Source organism: Pleurodeles waltl, chromosome 4_2, assembly GCF_031143425.1.
Source record: "Pleurodeles waltl isolate 20211129_DDA chromosome 4_2, aPleWal1.hap1.20221129, whole genome shotgun sequence".
NCBI classification, from domain to species: Eukaryota; Metazoa; Chordata; class Amphibia; order Caudata; family Salamandridae; genus Pleurodeles; species Pleurodeles waltl.
This window is the reverse complement of record NC_090443.1, coordinates 669,066,086-669,087,284: the sequence shown is the minus strand read 5'-3', so window position 1 is coordinate 669,087,284 and position 21,199 is coordinate 669,066,086. Positions and strand designations below refer to the sequence as shown.

Below are 21,199 nucleotides of genomic sequence, written 5' to 3'. Positions count from 1 at the left end.
CTGGTAGTCTTTTTTCGGGCCGAGCCATGGCCTTCCGGCAGTAGCGTACCCAAGACCTTATGTTTCTGTCTTTGTGATGGTACAGGTGCAGGCGTACTCACATGTTGTCCTGCCGTGACCGGTCTGTCTTCCTCAGATTCCTGTTCGGAGTAGGAACCTCGAACGCAGACTGCTGTCTGTATGATTTCTTCCTCCTCCACGTCGAGATGTTCGGAGCTTCTGGAAGCCATCTCGAGTCTTCGTGCCCTCCTGTCTGGAAGAGTCATTTTGAAACGGAAGGATCGGCAGGCCTCACAATTTTCTTCCCGATGATCTGGGGAAAGGCAAAGATTACAGATGAGATGTTGGTCTGTATAAGGATATTTTGCGTGGCACTGAGGACAGAACCGGAATGGAGTCCGATCCATGAGGCTTCCACGCGGGCGGCCCGAGTTGGGGGCGCGCGCCCCAAAGGACGACTAGAGTTGTCTTCTCCGACGGTACCGATGTGTCGATGGAAGATGTAAACCCGATGATACAATACAGATGAAAATAAAGCGTTTAAAAAAATTTCCGGATCAAACTTTCGGGTCGAAAGGAAACGCGGCCGAACCTGACGGCAGAAAGAAAACAATCTAACATGGAGTCGATGCCCAGGTGCAATGGAACCGAAGAGGAGGAGTCACTCGATCTCATGACTCGAAAACACTTCTGGAAGAAAAACAACTTGTAACACTCCGAGCCCAACACTAGATGGCAGAAGTATAATGCAAAGCATGTGTATCTGCAGCTACACATGCCATCGATCATACATATTTACATGATTAAGTACTACACAGAAGGGAGGAGTGAGGGCGCATGTGAATCTGTAGCACCACATGCCACAAACAGATGTACACTGGGTAAGTGACATTTTCCATTCAATGGCATGTGTAGCTGCAGATACACATGCTGTGCATAGACTGAAAAGCAGTTCTCCTCCCAAGTAAGCGGTGGTTAGCCCGTAGGAGTTGAAGCAGTTTGAAATAGTGTTTTTTGTACTGCATGACCAACATTCGCTTGTTGTTGAGATAACACATCCACACAGTGATGTTTAGTGAACGTGTGTGGTGTGGACCATGTGGCTGCTTTGAATATGTCTGCCATTGGTATATTCCCTAAGAATGCCATAGAGGCACCCTTTTTTCTAGTGGAATGTGCTTTTGTAGTTACTAATAGATGCCGGTTTGCCTTGAGATAGCAGCTTTGAATACACTTTACAATCCATCTAGCTAATCCTTGTTTTGAAATAGGATTACCTTTATAAGGTTGTTGGAAAGCAACATAAAGGTGTATATTTTTTTTTTAAGTCTTTCGTTCTGTCTACATAATACACTGGAGCTCTTTTGAGATCAAGAGTGTGGAGAGCTCTTTCAGCAGTAGAATATGGCTGTGGAAAGAAGACTGGCAATTCGACTGACTGATTAATATGAAAAAGTGAAACAACTTTAGGTAAAAACTACTTTGTGTTTGTGTACTTGGAAGAAAGGTTCTTCTAAAGTAAATGCTTGAGTTTCACTTAGTCTTCTTAAGGAAGTAACTGCTACCAAAAAAGAAACCTAGAAACTGAATAGCGCAAGAGTGAAGGGTTGTGAGCACAATATTAGGATTCCATGCAGGAGCTGGTGGAACTCTAGATGGAATAATTTGTTTAATCCCTTCCATGAATGTTTTAATGACAGGAACTCTCAACAGAGAGGTGTGTGGTCTGTTTTGTAGATAGGCTGATATTGCTATTAAATTAATTTTAATAGACGAATAGGCAAGATTTGCTTTTTGTAAATAAAGCAAATAACACACAAAATCCTGCACTGATGCTTTAAGTGGATCAATGGCAGTAACAAAAAAACTTTTCCATTTATTTGCGTAGCACTGCCTGGTTGCCGGTTTACATGCTTGTTTTAGAATATCCATACATTCTAATGGAAGCTGTAGATATCCAAATTCTATGACCTCAGGAGCCAAATCACGAAGTTGAGCACACTGAGATTGCGATACCTGATTTGACCTCTGTTTTGAGTTAACAAATCTGGCCTGTTTGGAAGCTTTTGATGTGGTACTACTGAGGGATCCAACAGTGTTGTGTACCAGTGTTGACATGCCCACCTGGGCATCATATTGAGGGAAGTGTGATGCATCTTTTTGACCAGAAATGGAATGAACAGGAAGGGGGGGGGGGGGGGGGAGTGTAAGCAAATATCCCTGACCAGCTGATCCATAGAGCACTGCCCTTGGATTGAGAGTGTGGGTCTCTGGATGCGAAATTTTGGTATTTTGCGTTTTCAATTGTTGCAAAAAGGTCTATGTTTGGTGTTCCCCACATTTTAACATAATGTTGAATTACTTGTTGGTGAATCTACCATTTGTGTATTTGTTGCTGTGTCCTGCTTAGAAGGTCTGCTAGCTGGTTGTGTATCCCTGGGATGTATTCGGCTAGCAGGTGAATGTGATTGTGAATTGCCCACTTCCATATTGTTGGTGCCAGAAGAGACAATTGGGATGAGTGCCCCCCACCCCCGTTTTTTCAGATAATAGATAGTTGTCATGTTGTCTGTCCTTATTTAAGACTATTTTGTGTATGATCTGTGGATGGAATGCTTTGATGGCTAAGAACACTGCTAGAAATTCCAAGTGACTTATGTGGTAAGTTTGCTGTATTGAGTCCCATTCCCCTTGTATTGTCAGATTGTTGAGATGAGCTCCCCAACCTGTCATTGACGCATCTGTTGTGATTATGGTCTGTGGCTCATGGTCCTGAAATGGCTTCCCTTTTCCTAAGTTGTTGTGATTCCACCATTGCAGAGAATTGTAAGTTTGGCAGTCGAACAACACTAGATAGTGTGGGTGACCCAGTGCCTGAGACCATTGTTGTGAGAGACACTGTTGCAGTGGTCTCATGTTTAGACGTGCATTTGGCACTATTGCTATACATGATGTCATCATTCCCAATAGTTTCCTGACAAATCTTACTCTGTACATTTGATTGGCCTGTGATAGAGGTCGGGATCGTTAGATGGGATAGGATCCGAATCATACATGTCCCATGGGTCTACAACTGTAACTGGAATCACCCCTTTCTTCTTCTTGTGAGTAAGTGTGAGAGTGTGATGATGAAGGTGGTGGTGTAGTGAGACATTGTGGTGAAAAAGAAAGTTGAGGTGAATGTGGTGGAGAAAGCTCAAGATGTTTAGGCTTTTCCTTCTGTTTGTAAATTTTTGCCGGTGGTGGGGCAGTACCAAGCGTCTCCTGAAATGCTAACTTTCTTTTAGTCTGGGTAGGTGGAGAAGTAATACTTTTTCCAGTCTCTTTCTGGATTTGGATTCTCCTTTGCTTGCTGTCCATAACCTCCAAAATGGGTTGAATGTCAGATTCCTCCATTTGATGTTCAAAGGTATGTTTTATGCCCTTAAAGGAATGTTCAGTAAATGTTTTGGGCACATCCCTCATTTGAGCCGAAAGTCTTGTCTTCTCTGTATACAATACTTTTTTCGGCTCCGAAGATAGACCAAGATGTTTTGGGTCCAAAGCTGTTAGCTGAGGTTTTGGCTCCAAAGCAGAGCGTACTCTTTTCGGATCCGATGATATTGGGCGTTGACTCGGTTCGGAGGTTGAGTCTTGTATTTTTCGGCTCGACCCAGACACCGAAACAGGCGTAGTAACCTGTTGATGGAGTATTTTCGCTTTTTTCGGCACCGAACCCAAGGTTCGGCCAACGATTAATTGATTTTCAGGTGGAATCATGGCTTGACAGCAGTGATGCACCCAAGGCCTTGCCTGGTTTCCTAAAAGCAAGTGTTGGGCAGGTGTAAGCATGTACTGCGCTGCTGCTATTGGCTGGCTGTCATCATTGTCTGAACCATGCTCAGAGTCAGCGATCGAAACTGCCGTTTGTGCCTGCTCCTCTTTGAGGGTGTCAGTGGTGGACTCTGTGACTTTAGACGCCACCTCCAGTCTTCTTGCCCTTCGATCGCGTAACGTTTTCTTCGATCGAAATTTGGCCTGCCACCGAGGACAGAATCGGAATGGAGTCCGATCCATTAGTTTATGGCGCAGTAGGGCAAACCAGGCCCAAACAGGGTGCGAGCGCCCGAAAGGGCGTTTCCCTGATCTCAACGGTACTATTGGATCGAGTGCAGAAAGAAACCACATTTAAAACAATACCAACGGTATGAGAAAAGTTTGAGAGATCAGAGAATTTCCAAATCAAAAGCCCCGGAGCCAGAGGGAACCCGTCCAAACCCAATGGTGGGAAGAAAACAATCCAGAGACAACAAGGGAGTCGATGCCCATGCGCACTGTAAGAAAATGCCTCCTTGGCATGGTTACCCCCTAACTTTTTGCCTTTGCTGATGCTAAGTTATGATTTGAAAGTGTGCTGGGACCCTGCTAACCAGGCCCCAGCACCAGTGTTCTTTCCCTAAACTGTACTTTTGTCTCCACAACTGGCACAACCCTGGCACTCAGGTAAGTCCCTTGTAACTAGTACCCCTGGTGCCAAGGGCCCTGATGCCAGGGAAGGTCTCTAAGGGCTGCAGCATGTCTTATGCCACCCTAGGGACCCCTCACTCAGCACATGCACATTGCTTCACAGCTTGTGTGTACTGGTGGGGAGAAAATGACTAAGTCGACATGGCACTCCCCCTCAGAGTGCCATGCCAACCTAACACTTCCTGTGGCATAGGTAAGACACCCCTCTAGCAGGCCTTACAGCCCTAAGGCAGTGTGCACTATACCACAGGTGAGGGCATATGTGCATGAGCACTATGCCCCTACAGTGTCTAAGCAAAACCTTAGACACTGTAAGTACAGGGTAGCCATAAGAGTATATGGTCTGGAGGTTTGTCAAACACAAACTCCACAGTTCCATAATGGCTACACTGAAAACTGGGAAGTTTGGTTTCAAACTTCTCAGCACAATAAATGCACTCTGAGCCAGTGTGCAAGTTATTGTAAAATACACACAGAGGGCATCTTAGAGATGCCCCCTGAAAACATACCCAAATTCTAGTGTAGGCTGACCAGTTCCTGCCAGCCTGCCACACACCAGACATGTTTCTGGCCACCTGGGGAGAGTGCCTTTGTCACTCTGTGGCCAGGAACAAAGCCTGTACTGGGTGGAGGTGCTTCTCACCTCCCCCTGCAGGAACTGTAACACCTGGCATTGAGCCTCAAAGGCTCACCTCTTTTGTTACAGCACCCCAGGGCATCCCAGCTAGTGGGGATGCCCTCCCCTCGGCCCACTGCCCCCACTTTTGGCAGCAAGGCTGGAGGAGATAATGAGAAAAACAAGAAGGAGTCACCCACCAGTCAGGACAGCCCCTAAGGTGTCCTGAGCTGAGGGGACCCCTGCCTTGAGAAATCCTCCATCTTGAATTTGGAGGATTCCCCCAACAGGATTAGGGATGTGCCCCCCACTCCACTGGGAGGAGGCACAAAGAGGGTGTAGCCACCCTCAAGGACAGTAGCCATTGGCTACTGCCCTCCCCGACCTAAACACCCCCCTAAATTCAGTATTTAGGGGCTCCCCAGATCCAAGGAAATCAGATTCCTGCAACCTGAAGAAAGAAGGAGGACTGCTGACCTACAAGCCTGCAGAGAAGGAGGAAGACGACAACTGATTTGGCCCCAGCCCTACCGGCCTGTCTCCAACTTCGAAAACCTGCTCCAGCGACGCATCCGACAGGGACCAGCGACCTCTGAAGCCTCAGATGACTGCCCTGGACTACAGGAACAAGAAACTCCCGTGAACAGAGGCCCCTGTTCAAAACCTGCAACTTCTTTGCAACAAAGAAGCAACTTTCAGAGACTACACGTTTCCCGCCGGAAGCGTGAGACTTCACACTCGGCACCCAACGCCCCCAGCTCGACCTGCAGAAAACAAACACCTCAGGGAGGACTCCCAGGTGACTGCGAGCCCGTGAGTAACCAGAGATGACCCCCTTGAGCCCCCACAGCGACACCTGCAGAGAGAATCCAGAGGCTCTCCCTGACCACGACTGCCTGTAACAAGGGACCAGACGACTGGAACCAACCCCGCACCCGCAGCCCCCTGGACCTGAAGGAACCGAACCTCAGTGCAAATGCGACCCCCAGGCGACCCTCTAGCAGGCCCAGATGGTGGCTGTCCCGAGAAACCCCCGTGCCTGTCTGCAACGCTAGAGTGAACCCCGGGTCCCTCCATTGTGTTCAATCCAAAACCCGACGCCTGCTTTGCTCACTGCACTCAGCCGCCCCTGTGCCGCTGAGGGTGTACTTTGTGTGCCTTCTCGTGTGTCCCCCCGGTGCTCTACAAAACCCCCCTGGTCTGCCCCCCGAGGACGCAAGTACTTACCTGCTGGCAGACTGGAACCGGAGCACCCCTGTTCCCCATAGGCGCCTATGTGTTTTGGGCACCTCTTTGACCTCTGCACTTGACCGGGCCTGAGCTGCTAGTGTGGTAACTTTGGGGTTACCTTGAACCCCTAATTGTGGGCTGCCTATGCCCCAAACCTGAGACTTGTAAGTGTTTTACTTACCTTCAAAACTAACCTTTACTTATCTCCCCCAGGAACTGTTGATTTTTGCACAGTGTCCACTTTAAAATAGCTTATTGCCATTTTTACAAAGACTGTACAAGATATTGTTTTCATTCAAAGTTCCTAAAGTATCTAAGTGAAGTACCTTACATTTAAAGTATTAAATGTAAATCTTGAACCTGTGGTTCTTAAAATAAACTAAGAAAATATATTTTTCTATATAAAACCCTATTGGCCTGGAGTAGGTCTTTGAGTGTGTGTTCCTCATTTATTGCCTGAGTGTGTACAACAAATGCTTAACACTACCATGATAAGCCTACTGCTCGTCCACACTACCACAAATTAGAGCATTAGAATTATCTAATTTTGCCACTATCTTACCTCTAAGGGGAACCCTTGGACTCTGTGCACACTATTTCTTACTTTGAAATAGTATATACAGAGACAACTTCCTACATCGGGGTTCTATCATTTATCTGGCAAATCCCGGTCCCACCTTCTTCCTTACAATGGGTTCGGGGTTATTCCCCATTCACTGGTGGCCTCATAGAGGGAATGCCCACTAATAGTCCTTACTTAAGAGTCCCCTTCGACTCTTTAGAAAATAGTCAGAAGTGTCTATGGTGCTGGAGCACCTTCAGCAGCGAGCTCACCAGGGCCAGAAAGGCCCATTTGAAGTCTTAGCTGCTCCAGTGTTCAGCATTTTAGTGGGTGCCCTGCCGCGGACACTTGCAAGCTCTGGCCTTATTCTGAGAAGTCAGGCTGCTTGCACTATATGTAGCCGCACCAAACAGGTGCAGGCTAGCCTGAGCATGACTGCCAGCCTCAACAACAATCGGAGGTACTCTCAGCCTCTGTCGGTGCAGTAAGTTCAGTTCTCAACCACAAAGAGGGTGGTTGGAGGCTGATGTATGTGCTTCCAACCAGAGTCCACTGATGAAGGGAAATCCTCATGGTGTTCTCCTGAGTCCACGAGGTCGGTCAGGGGGCACATCTCGATGCACAATTTCAGCCTGCATGTTCCAGCTTCAACTTTCCCAGGCGACAGTCTGAACTTGGCAAAACTATGTACCAGAAACCCCTCCCTGGCATACACGGTTGCTGTGGTACTTGCTGGCATGTCGCAGACGTCTCCTGTGCTATCACTGACACCATGATGGCCCCTTCTGGCAAACGAAATTGCCGCTATGGCTCACACACGTCTTGGCGCTCTGTTGGCAGAGTCACTTCTACACTGGCCCCCTCCCGGCAGGACACTCAATGCAGAGCTCAGTCCACTGTGGCACTCTCCTAGCATGGGAGGTGGGGTGGGGTAGGGGTTGTCGGGCGGATCACTCCTGCACACGGGCAACAACCCGATCGGTGCACAGATGCCTCCTACACCCTGTGCAGGGATTCCTTTTGGTGGTGCTCCCTACTGGAACTTGCTGCCTCCAACGATCTGCTCTTCTTCACAGGGCACACTGGTTTTGGCAAGCGGGCACTGGTACTCCAGCAGGGAAACTAACAGGGCCTGGTCCCAAGTTGGTGTCACAGACAGAAATTTTCCAGAGCTTACCCTTCTAAAACAGCCCATGTGGCTGCTTGGCAGATGATAAATTTTAGGGTCCAAATCTATGTGATTTTATAGAGTCTGGTCTTTGAAGTTTTATGTTGCTGGTTCTGCTTCTTTGTAGTGTACACTTTTCTCCCTCTTCTTCTTATTGAAAAGGGGTCTGTTAGAGTGGGAGGGATTCTGAAGCTGACAGTCCCATAACACAGGCCATGGGAGTGGCTAGAGTCCACACCTTGATGTCAGCCACAGTGATATGTGCTTCAGAAGATTCATCCCAGGCTCCCATCCCTACTCTTTACAATCAGTGAATCCAAGAACACCCTTTTGAAGTGTACAAGGGAAGTCTCTCTTTCTCTTACTCTAGTGTGTCCCACCCAGCTCAAGGAATGGAGTAATATACACATCTGTATTGGGGAGGGGAATTCCTCTACTTGTTATTTCTTGTGGAGTGCAAAATAATCACCTCTGAACTATTACTGACATGCTAGAAATTGGAGAAAACAATGGCACAGGTAGAGTACAACTAGATGCAAGGAAAGGACTACTACTCAGTTTTCTTCATTCTGCCTTCTTAGACAAGATGTTGATTCAAATGTCAGCCGGTGCAGTTCTGTTTTCTTTGGTTCCTCAAGGAACTCGTGTACAGGCTTTAACCATTTGAACTGTTGTTTAAAAAGATTTACAGTAGTGGAATGAAGGGCTCAGAGAGGGGTGTAGTGCTCTCCCAAGTTTTGCAAGTAGCCTAGGCCATTACTCCTATAAAACCTGTAAGAACGTGGCCCTTTTTGGCATGGTACCCCCCACTTTTTGCCTGATATAGTTGCTGACTTGACAGAGTGGGCTGTGATACTGCTAGCCAGGCTCCAGCACCAGTGTTCTTTCTCTACAAATGTACTATTGTTTCCACAATAGCCACACCCCTGACACACAGACCCTTGGAAAAGGCACCATTGGTTCCAAGGGCCCTGTGACCAGGGAGGGTCCCTAAGGGCTGCAGCATGTATTGTGTCACCCTAAGGGAACCCTCACCAAACACATGCACACTGACATTGCAGCTTGTGTGTGTTGGTGGTGAGAAAAACTTAAAGTCAACACGACATCCCTCCCAGGGTTTCACACCTCCCACCTACAGGAACTGTAATAATTGGGAGTCTCAAAGGCTCAGGCCTTCTGTTACAGTGCCCCAGGGCACTCCAGCTAGTGGAGAATGCCCACACCCCGGACAAAGTCCAGAACCCGCCCCCCCCCCCCACTCCCCTTTTGGCAGCAAGTCCGCCAGTAAAATGATGTAAAACAGGGAGTAGTGACCACCCCTAAGGTGTCCAGAGATGAAGTGACACACTCACAGCGGAATCCTCTGTCTTGGTTTGGAGGACAGGGACCAATAGGGTTAAGGGTGTGTCCCTCTCCCCAAAGGGAGTGGGCACAGGAAGGGTGTAGCCACCCTGAGAGATAGAAGCCATTGGCCTCAGCACCCTGACCCCTGTAACACCCCTAAGCCTAGGATTTAAGAGCTCCCCTGAACCTAGCTCATTAGGCTCCTGGCTACCTAAACAAGAAGAAACAAGAAGAAAGAATAACAACTGACTTGGCCCCAGCCCTACTGGCCTGTCTGCAGCTTCAAAGACCCCTGCTCCAAGAAGGCGACACATGCTGCAGGACCAGCAACCTCTCCAAACCCCCAGAGGTCTGCCCACCCACCAGAGGACCAAGAACTCCAGAGGACAGTGCCATTGTTCACAAGAAACTTAAAGGACTCCAGAACCACCCCGGATCCGCGAGTTCAGCCCACTCTGACCCCACTCCCACAGCCCGAGCCCAGGTGGCCTAGCTGTCCAGAGCTGGTCCCCAGGCGACTCTGACCTTGTTTTCACCCTCCTGGTCAACACAACGATGACTGCAGACTAAATCTAGAGGGAACCCCCCCGAGACCACAAGAGAAACAAACGACGATACCCGACGCCTGCAGTCCCCGAGCTTTGGGGAATTTGACCAATGGTCCAGTAATGCTTAGCAGGCGGCCCTCCTCCTTGTCCAGCCTGTGGTTTCCCGGAACCGACCCCTCTGGACCCAGCCTGCAGCACCTTTGTGACCCCTGTGGTCCCCCTACTGAAAAGGAATGGGAGCCCGAGGCAGTGTTTGCACCTGGCCGCCCCTGTGCCGCTGAGGGTGTGTGTTTGGTGCTAACCTGAACACCCTACAGCCCCCAGGTGTTCATCTAAACCCCCCAGGTCTGCCCTCTGAAGTCGCTGGTACTTACCTGCCAGCAGATCTGTTTCCGAGTGCCCCTAGTCTCCTTAGGATCCCATTATAAATCCCGCACGACTTTGACCTCTGCACCCGATCGGCCCCATGTTGCTGGTGGTGTATGTTTGGGGTCATTCTGAACCCCAAAGAGTGGACATTTTAACCCCCAGAGACTGGAAATGTAAGTCGAGTACCTACCTCAAAACTACACTAACACTTTTCTCATCATAGGACTGTTCTGAAAATTGAACTGTCAACTTTTGAAAGTGAGAAGCGTTACTTGCCTGTAAACTGTTTTATTTGCCAAATCTAAACAAAGTGTCTTTGATGCGTATGCTTGATACTTACTTGCAAATGACCTGCAACAAGATTCTTTTGGTTCTAGAAATAAAGTAACAAATTACATTTTTTCAAAATAAATAAATATAGGCCTGGAGTTAGTCATTGAGAGTGTGCCTCACTTCTTGACTGTGTGTGTACAACAAATGCTTTGCAATACCCTCTGATAAGCCTTACTGCTCAACCACACTACAGAGAATTAGTATTATCTACTTTAGTCTCTGGGGAACCTCTTTTTGGTATACAATATACAGAGCCAGCTTCCTACAAAACCTAAGTAAAATGCAATGAATCTCAAATGTAATACTCTATTCAGACCTGAGCCAGTCAGCTTCTGAAATTTCGTCTTCATATCAAAGAACCTCAATCAACAACAGACTGGGGAAAATATCAGAAGGGTATACATGCCAGGATACCACAATGTTTGCCGTCATCAGGATCCAAGTGGACAATGTATGTACATATGTCTACAAACAACACCCGGAAACAATTCCAAAACTGTCATGAGTACAGACGAACAAAAAGGTACATGTAGATAAACACATTTTCAAACTCTAAAAAACACAAAAACATTATTAATAAGAAACCTCACCCTCACTCACCACTTTCCTAAAAACAAATCAACAACCACTCAATAATATTAGGGAAGGGGTACTCACCGCCATGCATGCACAGAAAGTCATTGTTTGAAATGGGACCTGGCTCTGCGAAAGTCTTAAACTTATTCAGCCATTCTCGAGAAATGTAAAATTGCAGGAGGCTTGGCTCCATCATGGTCAGGAGACTGGAAACTCTTCGCCTCTCCTTTTGAGCATCTTCACTGCTCTTTCTGAGAAACAAGCAAAAGTCAAAAGTAATTCTTAATGTAAAATAAGAAGCAACATCACCTGCTAGCTATAAATACAAAGTCCAAACAAAATAATTTGCTTACTGTTTTGTGCACTTAGTATACAACATCCTTGAAAGGAGTTTTAGCTTGATATCAGACACATGAGACTTCAGTGTATTACTGTCCATGGAGGGGCTTTATGCTGAGCACTACAAACGCATCTGAAATTATCTTAAGTGTACTGGATAGGTATGTTTACCCAGGCAGCCCCCCTCCAAACAAACACACACAGACATCCCTGTGTAGCGTGTCTACAAAGGAAATGCCAATCCACTCTATTATATTGTACTACACTGAGCTGTGATGGCTCTTCACCGGGTGACATGTGAAGATAGCTGATACTATTTGACACATGATGACACAGTGCGAGTTGTCAGGATTGCATGCATACATTCTATGAGTCACCATCAGTTGAAGCTTTGTTGCAGCACAGAAGCCAGTAATCTGTACTGACATAATAACATTGTTATCTCTATACACTCAACTCCCCCATTACCTTTCTCCTCTGGAAGCTGTTTTTGATCAGGTGCAGTTGCCTAATACCGGATCCATCCATAAATTCTCTCCATATTCTTGCAAATGCCCCACCTCTTTCATACCTTCCATGCCATTGAACCACAAAATGGCTTCTTTACAAGAGCCTTCAATCATTTCCATTTATATTTTGATAGCTGATCATTTGGATGCTTCCTTGGTAACCAGAGACACCCACTTACAAAAACGAGTTCTGACGTGGTGCAGGGTGGTCCAATGTCAGTCCAGAAAAGCCAAAATCCAAGGAAATTTTCCATGCTCACCACAATGTAAATAAGTTAAAGTTAGAATGAATCTGAGGCTATTCTGAAAAATTCTGATCCTAGAGAAATGTCTATTTGGCTGTGATAAATATATGTAGCTAGGTTCAAGCTTTATCTAATATAATAGAAACATTTCAAATTGTGAAATGCATGCTGGATGGTCAGGTGAGACAGCAGCCTCATTAAAGAACCTTTGTGATGGTGTTGCTTTGCCATATGCTACAGCAAATGCAAATCGATTATTCTCGTAAACCTGGCTAACAGATACAAGCAAAACGAATATTTCAGGAATTAACCTTCCCTTCAAAATATGGGGAAAGATATCAAGTACTTCCCTTAGGAGAACTAAAGGTAAACCAAGCATTTCAGGCATTTCAATGGCGTTTCACACATTCAAAAAGTGCTGTACAGTTGTGTCTGAGCACTGAAGATGGGGCACACAGTATATATTCTGCCTGGAAAGAAGGACAAGCCCATGATAAGAGAATGGAAATCCCTGCAGCAACTCTCATCGATGTGGATACTCCTACTCAACTAGCAACACCACTGAACACCAGTGAAGATGAGTCCAATGATTCAAACAAACCTATGACATCCTATAAACAGAATCCCACTATTTAAAGGAGTCAATGAGACCCAGGTCCATTGGAGTGAAGGCAGATGAGCACATCAAATTTCGACCAGCCAAGGTCAGAACAATAGTGGTACCTGAATGGCATGATCTTTCTGGCATAGAAAGAGGTTTTCCTATATTCGCTTCTCAAGATCTTGAAGAATCCACAGCAGGCCCTGAGCTTTGTTATAAACTGTGACATTTCTGGCATGGTTGTAAAGCAGGGGATGAGTCTCTAGGTTTCTCAGTGGATTCCTTACCAATGCTACTAAGAGACAAGGTTTGATGCATCAGGAAGAGGAACACACACTCAAAGACTTACTCCAGGCCAATAGGTTTTTATATTGAAAAATATATTTTCTTAGTTTATTTTAAGAACCACAGGTTCAAGATTTGCAGTAAACACTTTAAATGCAAGGTACTTCACTTAGATACTTTAGGAACATTGAATGAAAACAATATCATGTACAGTCTTTGTAAAAATGGCAATAAGCTATTTTCAAAGTGGACACAGTGCAAACATCAACAGTTCCTGGGGGAGGTAAGTAAAAGTGTGATTAGTCTCAGACCTGGGGTATAGGCAGCCCACCGTTGGGGGTTCAAGGCAACCCCAAAGTTAACACACCAGCAACTCAGGGCGGGTCAGGTGCAGAGGTCAAAGAGGTGCCCAAAACACATAGGCGCCTATGGAGAACAGGGGTGCTCCAATTCCAGACTGCCAGCAGGTAAGTACCTGTGTCCTCGGGGGGCAGACCAGGGAGGTTTTGTAGAGCACTGGGGGGACACAAGTAGGCACACAAAACACACCCTCAGCGGCACAGGGGCTGCCGGGTGCAATGTGCAAAGCAGGTGTCGGGTTTTGTATAGGTTTAAATGGAGGGACCTGGGGGTCACTCTAGCGGTGCAGGCAGGCACAGGGGGGGCTTCTCGGGACAGCCACCACCTAGGCAGGGCAGAGGGTCGCTCCTGCGTCAAATTTCGGTTCCTTCAGGTTCTGGGGGCTGCGGGTGCAGTGTTGGTTCCAGTCGCGGTCAGGGGGAGCCTCTGGATTCTCTCTGTAGGCATCGCTGTGGGGGCTCAGAGGGGTTGTCTCTGGTCACTCACGGGCTCGCAGTCGCCGGGGAGTCCTCCCTGAGGTGTTGGTTTTCTGCAAGTCGAGACGGGGGCACCGGGTGCAGAGTGTAGAGTCTTGCGCTTCCGGCGGGAAACGTGAAGTCTTTGGAAGTTCAAAGTAGCTGGTTTTGAAAAGGGCCGCTGTTCAGGGGAGTTTCTTGGTCCTGTCGGATGCGTTGCTGGAGCAGGTTTTCGAAGTTGGAGACAGCCTGGTAGGGCTGGGGCCAAATCAGTTGTTGTCTTCCTCCTTCTCTGCGGGCTTGTAGGTCAGCAGTCCTTCTTTCTTCAGGTTGCAGGAATCTGATTTCCTGGGATCTGGGGAGCGCCTAAATACAGAATTTAGGGGTGTGTATAGGTCTGGGAGGGTAGTAGCCAATGGCTACTGTCCTTGAGGGTGGCTACCACCTCTTTGTGCCTCCTCCCTGTGGGGATGGGGGCACATCCCTAATCCTATTGGGGGAATCCTCCAAACTCAAGAAGGAGGATTTCTCAAGCAGGGGTCGTCTCAGCTCAGGACACCTTAGGGGCTGTCCTAACTGGTGGGTGACTCCTCCTTGTTTTTCTCATTATCTCCTCCAGCCTTGCCGCCAAAAGTGGGGGCAGTGGCCGGAGTGGCGGGCATCTCCACTAGCTGGGATGCCCTGGGGCGCTGTAATAAAGGGGTGAGCCTTTGAGGCTCACCACCAGGTGTTACAGTTCCTGTAGGGGGTGGGGGCTGAGAAGCACCTCCACCCAGTACAGGCTTTGTTCCTGGTCATAGAGTGACAAAGGCACTCTCCCCATGTGGCCAGCAACATGTCTGGTGTGTGGCAGGCTGGCAGAAACTGGTCAGCCTACACTAGAAGTCGGGTAGGTATTCAGGGGGCATCTCCAAGATGCCCTCTGGGTGTATGTTGCAATAAATTGTACACTGGCATCAGTGTGCATTTATTGTGCTGAGAAGTCTGATATCAAACTTCCCAGTTTTCAGTGTAGCCATTATGGAACTGTGGAGTTCGTGTTTGACAAACTCCCAGACCAGGGTTGTGCCAATTGTGGAGACAAAGGTACAGTTTGGGGAAAGAACACTGGTGCTGGGGCCTGGTTAGCAAGGTCCCAGCACACTTTCAAATCATAACTTAGCATCAGCAAAGGCAAAACGTTAAGGGGTAACCATGCCAAGGAGGTATTTCCTTACACATATCATTTGGCCTCTTATACACAAGCTAATTTTCCAGAACCCCTTTATTACAACCCTGCAATTTCTGGTGTTCCTACATTTTCAAACAAATCCCCAATTTAATTATAGAATCAGAAATTAGCATGATAGGCTGGGGTGCTATTTGAGGTGACATCACAACTGGTGCAAAACGTATCCTCAAATCTAGTCCACAGAGAAAGATTTCCTTGTTCTCTAGAAGGACCATTTCTATTCTGTTAAGGAAAAGGCAACCATGATCATACCACCTAAAGGGGAAAGGCTACTTTTTTGTTATACCAATGTTGCCCTGACTGCATGAACCATCATGTACTAAAGTTTAATCTTTTCTCACCCCCACCCAATTTGCCATTTATGAGATAGTCTGGTTGCTGAGTAGATAGTTTTTGACCTTTAAGCATGTCTCTATACAGCGTGTTGCAGGTGTTAAATCAGGTATTAAATCTAAGCAAATGAGTGGTAGTCAATGCTTCACAAACAAGGTGATGTATAATTGTCTTTGTACTGGTGGAGCAAATAAAGAGGCTACATCTCGACCAGGTCTGATTATTAAACAAGAAAGGATTGAATTTGAAGGATACTACAAATGAGATGCAGTTATTTTCAAAGATTGTCTGAGACCAACAAAGTGTTTGTTAATATTTATAGTAAATGGTTGTATTTTATTGTATTTACATACATCAATTAAAAAAGTACAGAATAAAAATTTATTCATAGTTCTCTTCCAATCAACCAGTGCAACAATAAAACCAGTGCAACAGCAGCCTGAACTGAATTATCTGATCTTTTTAGCAAACTCCAAGCCTGAGCAGAGGTACAACTGTTTTAAAACATGCAAAACATGCAGCCACTCCAAGATTAAGTATGTTTATAATCATAAAGTGTCCTTATGTCTTTCTTCAGACTAGAGTACTTCACAGAGGTTCTTATTAAACGATTGCAACTTTATTTTGGAAGGCTTGTTAAGTCAGCTAGAGAAGGGTTTTTTAGCTGGTAAGGCTTTTCTCAATCCTGCAAGGATTGAGGGACAAGTATTCTGGAGCGGTAGCAATTAAGTTCTCGTAGATCCACTTTAAGGCCTCATCTTGTGCCCTCCAAACTTCACAGGGAAAATGGAGTGGGCAGGTGTGTTCAGGTTGCTAACTGACTTAAGTTTCAATTCTAAATGAAAAAATGCTTGTGGGATTGAAGACCTCAAGTAAAGTGGATGTCTGATATTTTGGATATAGATATTTATTTAGCTTGTTGATCTCTTTGTCTTGAAATACCACTGAGTAGTATAAAAGAAGAATGAGTAAATTGGCATTCACGGCCAAAAGAAGGAGTAATTGCTTGTCTGCCGTAAGGGTTTGAATATCATGGCGCTTCTTTGGTTACCATTGAGGCTTTCTTTTTTAGTTCAACGATATGCTCTGACACTCTTAGTTTTGAATTATTAGTGACTCCCTAGTATTCGTATTTGCAGATAAGATCTACATGTTGTGAACCAATCTGCCATGCAGATGTTTCCCTTTTTTCCAGAAAGCCATATTTTTTGTTTTTGAGGCATTCACAATTAGACTGGTAGCAAGACCAAAGTGATTCAGGTTTGATATTTGAGCCTTTAGTCCAGAGTGTGTTACAGAAAGAATACCAAGTCATTGTTCATGGCCTAAGTAACTGATGGGTCAACCACCCAATTTTGGAGGGGGTGGGTGGGGTTATAATTGAACATGTTTGGAGAGAAAATGTGTGTTATTACTGACAGCCCCAGTTTGTGAGTGTCTATCAAAATAATGTGTCTGCAAATGGCCCAGTTCCAAAGCTGTCTCACTAACACAAACGCATACATACATACATACACACAGCCACACCCACAGCTGAAGACTGCTGTTAAGAGACAATATCCCATTTGAGTTGGCAGCAGAGACCATGCCTCTGTTCTCCTTCTGAGAGTGGAAATTAACAGTTCCAGGCCAAGACGACGCTCATGCTTTCTGTCCTCCAAAGACTACATATTGTGAATCCACAGGGACACAGAATGGAAAAATAGGACTGTAAAGTTATCTTCTAACAACTCCCATCCCAGGTATTTGTTTTCCACCAAGTCAGAATGAAACCCATCAGGCCTGAGAAAGTGATTCCTACACCCAATGTGCAAATTTATTTAAGATGATCAAATGTATGCTGGAGGCCAAATGTAGAAGCCCCCTTAAGAACAACACGATTTTGAGTTGTTATCATGGCCCAGGAAGAAAGTTTCTATACTGCCAAAATTGGTTTCTGATGGGGAGAGAACATTCACAACCACAGTGTACAGCAGAACGTGGGGGAGTAAAGAATTAAAGAAGAAATGAGGAAAGACATTTCTGTGTTCACAGAGAAATCTGAATTGTACAGAAGAGAGATGTCCAAGTAGGGAGATTGCCAGGAGACTCTAGACAAGAGCAGCTTGTAATCTAGGTAAGGCATATGTGTATATCCTTGACTTGAGGAACAATGGTACCATTTCAAGCACATTGAGGAAAACTACGTGGGCTGATCTGACAAGCAGAGCTACACTCGTACCTACGAGCCTGACAAGTAGGTTTTTAATCCCAGTTAAACTGACAGTAGTGTCTTTAGCTTTAGATGGAGGAACAAAAAAGGTCCTTCTTTAAATATTTTATATGTGTTTATAAGCGTGACGCGCTGATCTGTGACACTTTATTAAAAAAAGACTCTGGAGCAAAACATGGTAATTTCTGATTGGCAATAAAAAGTAAAAGAGGCAAAACGCAAATAATACTCAGATTCCACTTCAATAGGCCTTTGGACGGTTTCATTTTTCCAAATTTAATGCACTCTCTTTACTTTACAACAAACACACAAACTGTCTGAAGTCAAAACAGGAATAACTTTATTATTATTACTGTAGACAGTTGGTTACCATCAAATCACTTGTTCAACAACCTGTGGTTTAAACTGGCCATCATTGGTGGATAACTCTGATCTAAATATATGCACTAATACAGTAAGCTAGCCCAGCATGAGACAACTTTACCAATCACAGACACAAGCAGCGCAGTAATTGGGAATGTTCATACCAAATGATGACAGAAGCCATGATGTCAATATTTCTGGTGTTAGCGTACTACTGTTAATAATTTCACTGTGTCTGGTGTTCTCTTGGCTTGTGTTGGTGTCTAAACCCTCTGTTCCCTTGGTCTGACCACCATCTCACCTTAAAGATGTCTGCTGTGTTTGTTTAATGGTTGGTGCTGCTGCATCAGAGGCTGCACTAGATTGAGGGCTAAGTGCAGTCACTAAATTATCTGAATCTAAAGACTCTGAAAAAAATAAAAAATTTGTATGAAGCACACATTGCAGCCTGGCAGATATTCAGGACAGGAACACCCCTTAAACTCTGAATAAGCAGTCTGCACCATAGTGGAATGAGTCCTGATGTTCTCAGGGGGCACTTTATTGGCAAGAACGTAGGGCATCTTTATACATCAAATGATCCAGTGGGACATGTTCTACTTCTGAGTAGCCTAGTCTTTCTTGGAACCAGCATAGTCACGGAAAAGCTGTTTATCAATCCGGTACTTGTGGGTCCTGTCAATTTAAACAAGTATTTGCAATGCACTAGGGTCTCGCATTTGTCAGAGTTACAGCTATTACTAGTTGTAAACTCCCAACCAGATTTTTCTTGCCATGTTAAAAGAAAAAAGCAGCGCAATCATGCTGCTACAGTTCACTCGTAATGAAACCTATCGGAAAAAGTGCAATTATGTACGTAACCGGCAAAAGTGCAATTAACTGTGTAACAGGGTCGAAATTATGCAAAGCGCGAGACTTCTGCCAAGCGAGATCAAGCTGCGGAAATAGACAAAAAGTAGTCCACAAACCTGACGGGAAACAGTGAGCCTCACATGTTTTCTGTACTTGGTCGCTGCGCTCGAGGAGGGTTAACCACCGGAAAAGGCATGATGTATGGTTGCCTGCCACTAATGAAAGCAAGCAGATTCTGACTGGCAAGCCCACAAACCAATGAAAGATACAGACACGACTTGGACGGGGCTCCGAGCCCTTTTCTAGTTACTAAAGCATCTTGCTAGCGATACGCATGCGCAAGCCCATGCGATGCAGGCTCGCCCCTAAAAATGAGGGCCCTGAGCAAATCTCACGCAGCGCAGTCTCTCCACTTCCTTTATGGTATTAAGAGATGGGAAGAATGTCAGTAAATTGATGTACTACCTCACATGAAATGGGGTGACTGCCTTCAGGAAGAAAGAAGACAAACGGCCTGATTACGACTTCGGCGGAGAGGGTTAATCTGTCCCAAATGTGACGGATATCCCACCCGCTGAATTACGAGTCCATTGTATCGTATGGAACTCGTAATAGGGCGGGCGGAATATCCGTCACATTTGGGATGGATTAACCCTCTCCGCCGAAGTCGTAATCAGGCCGTTTGTCTTCTTTCTTCCTGAAGGCAGTCTAGGACTATAAGTATCATTTTATTCAGACAAATGATGGTGAAAAGAAGACAAACAGACAAAGCTTACAGCATGCTTATATGCCACGCTGAAAGGTACGGCCAACAAGAACACAGTCTCTAAAGGAAGCAGACCCAACGGACAATAGTCCTGGCCCCTTGATATACCTCTGTAAAAACAGTTTTCCAGAGATTTTCATTATGACTTGTGTTTTTGTATCAATTGAGCAATAATTCAGCTTGGGTAGAGATTGGGTCGGCCTGATTTTTTCTGGCCGACAGTTTTAAAAATGGCGGATGTGTTGCAGTGATGATGTATTATTTCAGGTATCATAAGACCTATATACTTCATTTTGGTGTCAAAATATAGATATTGGGAGTCAAGTAGTCTTACAGAGGCAGAAAATAACTCCTCAGAGTAACCTTTCTGCCATTTCCCAAAATGGTGGCTCTATAACGATGTGTTTTAGCCATCATATAGGTAATTTCTCTTAATATTGTTTCTGTTTCAAGTTTTCTGTTCATTCAAACTCGTAAACATGAGCGAAGCAGTTGGTAGCAGAGGATCTTTACCTCCTGACAGAGTGTTGCTAACTACAAAATCTGAGGACTTCTTCAACAAAGTAAAATGTGTCATATGCTAAACTAATCAGAAGGAAAAGCTAACATCAACTACAGATGGAGAGAAGAAAGTTTGAGATGCTGCAGAAATACAGCAAGACTAAGTTCACAAAAGATTGAAACTGATGGGTGAAGAGGATCAAATATTTTATCATTGTAACAACAAGTGCTACAAGTAGAATACAATGGAAAAAACCTGGAAACAATTGTCAGAAAATGGCAGAAACCAGTGAATCACAACAAGAATCAGAGACTTCTGAAAAAAACAACAACCACCAAACCCAATGCACATCCACTTAGAAGATCGATGGCTACGCCTGGCCCACTTCCAACAACTGTTCAGAAAGCAGAGGATCTTCAATGTGTTATCTGTTGTTTAGCCAGAAAGAACAAAATACAGACTATACGAGTCCGAAGGGGCAAACATGCTTTTATCTGCAGCTAATTTCTTCCAAGATGATGTTTTCAGCATAGTAGATGATCTTAACAGCAAGGTGAATGTATCTGCTGCGGATTTGTATGCCCACCGGAACAGCACGAGTGCATACATTCAGCAATCTAACCACCAGCCTTCAGTTAAGTTTGCACTCTTTGAAAAAGAAAATTAGGTTTTAAAGCCACTCTTGAGGGCTGGCTATGAGTTCACACTCAGTGAGATCAGAGAAATAATGGTCAACATTGTAAAACTGTATTGATCCATAATAATGAAATTAAGATTTTTGTGGTGAGAACGTACAATGACAGAATTCGTTTTTGTCAGTCTAATAAAAAAAATGAGCCACTTACGGAGTTCTCAGCTGATTTGACTACTTAAGTTCTTGCTGCCAAAATAAGA

General features: G+C 45.4%; 1 protein-coding gene across 3 annotated transcripts in view; it reads right to left on the bottom strand.

Moving 5' to 3' along the window:
- Nucleotides 1-21,199, bottom strand: part of USP33 (ubiquitin specific peptidase 33) — a 399,453-nt gene that overhangs the window by 117,199 nt on the left and 261,055 nt on the right. For all 3 annotated transcript variants that reach the window (XM_069232248.1, XM_069232249.1, XM_069232250.1), the window contains one exon: nucleotides 11,334-11,503. In XM_069232248.1, coding sequence (XP_069088349.1) covers nucleotides 11,334-11,503 — 170 coding nt within the window. The remainder of the gene's footprint in view (nucleotides 1-11,333; nucleotides 11,504-21,199) is intronic.